The sequence below is a fragment of the Mandrillus leucophaeus genome, unplaced genomic scaffold (assembly GCF_000951045.1).
Source record: "Mandrillus leucophaeus isolate KB7577 unplaced genomic scaffold, Mleu.le_1.0 Scaffold53, whole genome shotgun sequence".
NCBI classification, from domain to species: domain Eukaryota; kingdom Metazoa; phylum Chordata; class Mammalia; order Primates; family Cercopithecidae; genus Mandrillus; species Mandrillus leucophaeus.
In genome coordinates this window covers 2405487-2407362 of record NW_012105697.1, presented here as the reverse complement: position 1 = coordinate 2407362, position 1876 = coordinate 2405487, and the positions used below count along the sequence as shown (strand labels likewise).

Sequence of the window (1876 nt, the reverse complement as noted above, 5' to 3'; positions counted from 1 at the left end):
TTGTATTAGTCTTGTTCAGGCTGCAGAAGCAATGGTAGGCCTGTGACCCACAAATGATCCCACGTGGGATACATGCCTAGTGGAAAGTAAACACCCACCAGTCCTGAGAAGCTTCAGATCAGAAAGGGATTGTGCAATGGAACTTCCCAGACCCTGGGAATCTGACCAATTCTCTAGGTTTCAGAACATCCTGAGACAGACAAAGTTAAAAGATTCAGCATTATTGATTAAACCTTTGGAGCTGCTTATTTGCACATTGCTGATAATTTCAGCTGGCAGCTTAGTAACATAAGCTGGGATCCTCCGACTGCTCTCTGAAGTCTCGTCCATGGAGTGGACGTACTACCCAGGACTCGTTCCAACTGGGACTCCAGATGGCTATTTCCAGATCTTCCCAGCACTGCTGGATCTGGATGTAGGTATTCTCCCCGGTTTGGTTAATATATATGTATGTATTTCCCTTTCCCCTTTTCTCACATTAGCGTTTGCTAAGTTAACCCTTATACTCTTCTGCAAAGTTTTGATCATTAAACTTTTCTTTTGGCCAGGCATGGTGACTCGCGCCTATAATCCCAGCACTTTGGCAGGCCGAGGTGGGCGGATCACCTGAGGTCTGGAGTTTGAGACCGGCCTGACCAACATGGAGAAACCCCATATATACTAAACATACAAAATTAGCCAGGCATGGTGGTGCACGCCTGTAATCCCACCTACTCGGGAGGCTGAGGCAGGAGAATTGCTTGAACCTGGGAGACGGAGGTTGCAGTGAGCTGAGATCGCACTATTGCACTCCAGCCTGGACAACAACAGTGAAACTCCCGTCTCAAAAAAACAAAAAAGCAAAACAAAACAAAAAACTTTTCCTTTAACTGCATTTGAGTGTAACACTGTGGTTTCTTTGGCCTGTGAATTCTCAAACTCAAAACGAAAGTAAAACTTTCAGCAAAACAATAATCCAAAATGGACTGCCTCCAATAGGTTATATTTTCCCAGTCCCTCACCTGACTCTGTCATCCTGGATTTCCCAGTCCCTCACCTGACTCTGTCATCCTGGATTTCCCAGTCCCACACCTGAGCCTATCATCCCGGATTCTGCTACCCCTAAAAAAATTCCCAGACTAATTAAAAGGGAAAAAATTGACTATTTGACAAGGAACATTTTGTTATCTGCATTCTGCTCCAAACTGCCTCTCCTCATTTTGAAGGAGACTCAGGTAGGTTGAAAGAATATGGAAGAGTAAGTATGCACTTTGAAGAATCTTTTCAAATCAAGACACAGACTCTCAGACTTAAGAGGGTTATTTGTATTATTCAATAGCTCGTGTGATAATTGGGACGATTCCAAAAGAACACAATTACTTTAAATGTGTTGCAGGAATATTCCCTGATTACCCCAGAACCTTCCAACTAGTCCTCGAATTACTATTAGTTTCATTAACGACACGTTATACTGACTCCAACGACGAATCAATAAAACCTAAGACACTCCAGAAGTTTTATAGAATAATTCAAATGCTTTACAATGTCTTCATGAGACCTGGGTATTTAACTTCAGGATCTTAGTCTCAACACAGGGTACCTAGAAAGGGTTCAGAGGGAACAGAAGGAGCTGGAGAAGACGGATATGAATAGGGATTCAGAGACATCTATGACTTCAGGACATCTTCCTCCTTGGGAATTTTCTTGCTGAGCACGTCCAGATCTGTGGGAGAGAAAGAGGTAAACTTTGAATGGTTTTTCTCACTGTCACTCCCCAAACCAGGTTCTTGAGGTTGGGAATGAAAATGGGAAGGAAGATCTCTTTAGTTCATCTAAGATCCAACAACCTTTCCTTTTCCCTCTCTCTTTTCTTTTCCCTTTTTTTTTTTTTTTTTTT

At 42.6% G+C, this 1876-nt stretch overlaps 1 protein-coding gene across 1 annotated transcript in view; it reads right to left on the bottom strand.

Annotated features, from left to right (window-relative positions):
- Positions 1–1144: 1144 nt before the first annotated feature.
- GALP (galanin-like peptide) overlaps positions 1145–1876 on the bottom strand; it is a 16985-nt gene continuing 16253 nt past the window's right edge. Inside the window, exon 6 of the mRNA XM_011996983.1 lies at positions 1145–1702. Within this exon, the coding sequence (XP_011852373.1) occupies positions 1647–1702 (56 nt within the window). The 3' untranslated portion in view covers positions 1145–1646. The remainder of the gene's footprint in view (positions 1703–1876) is intronic.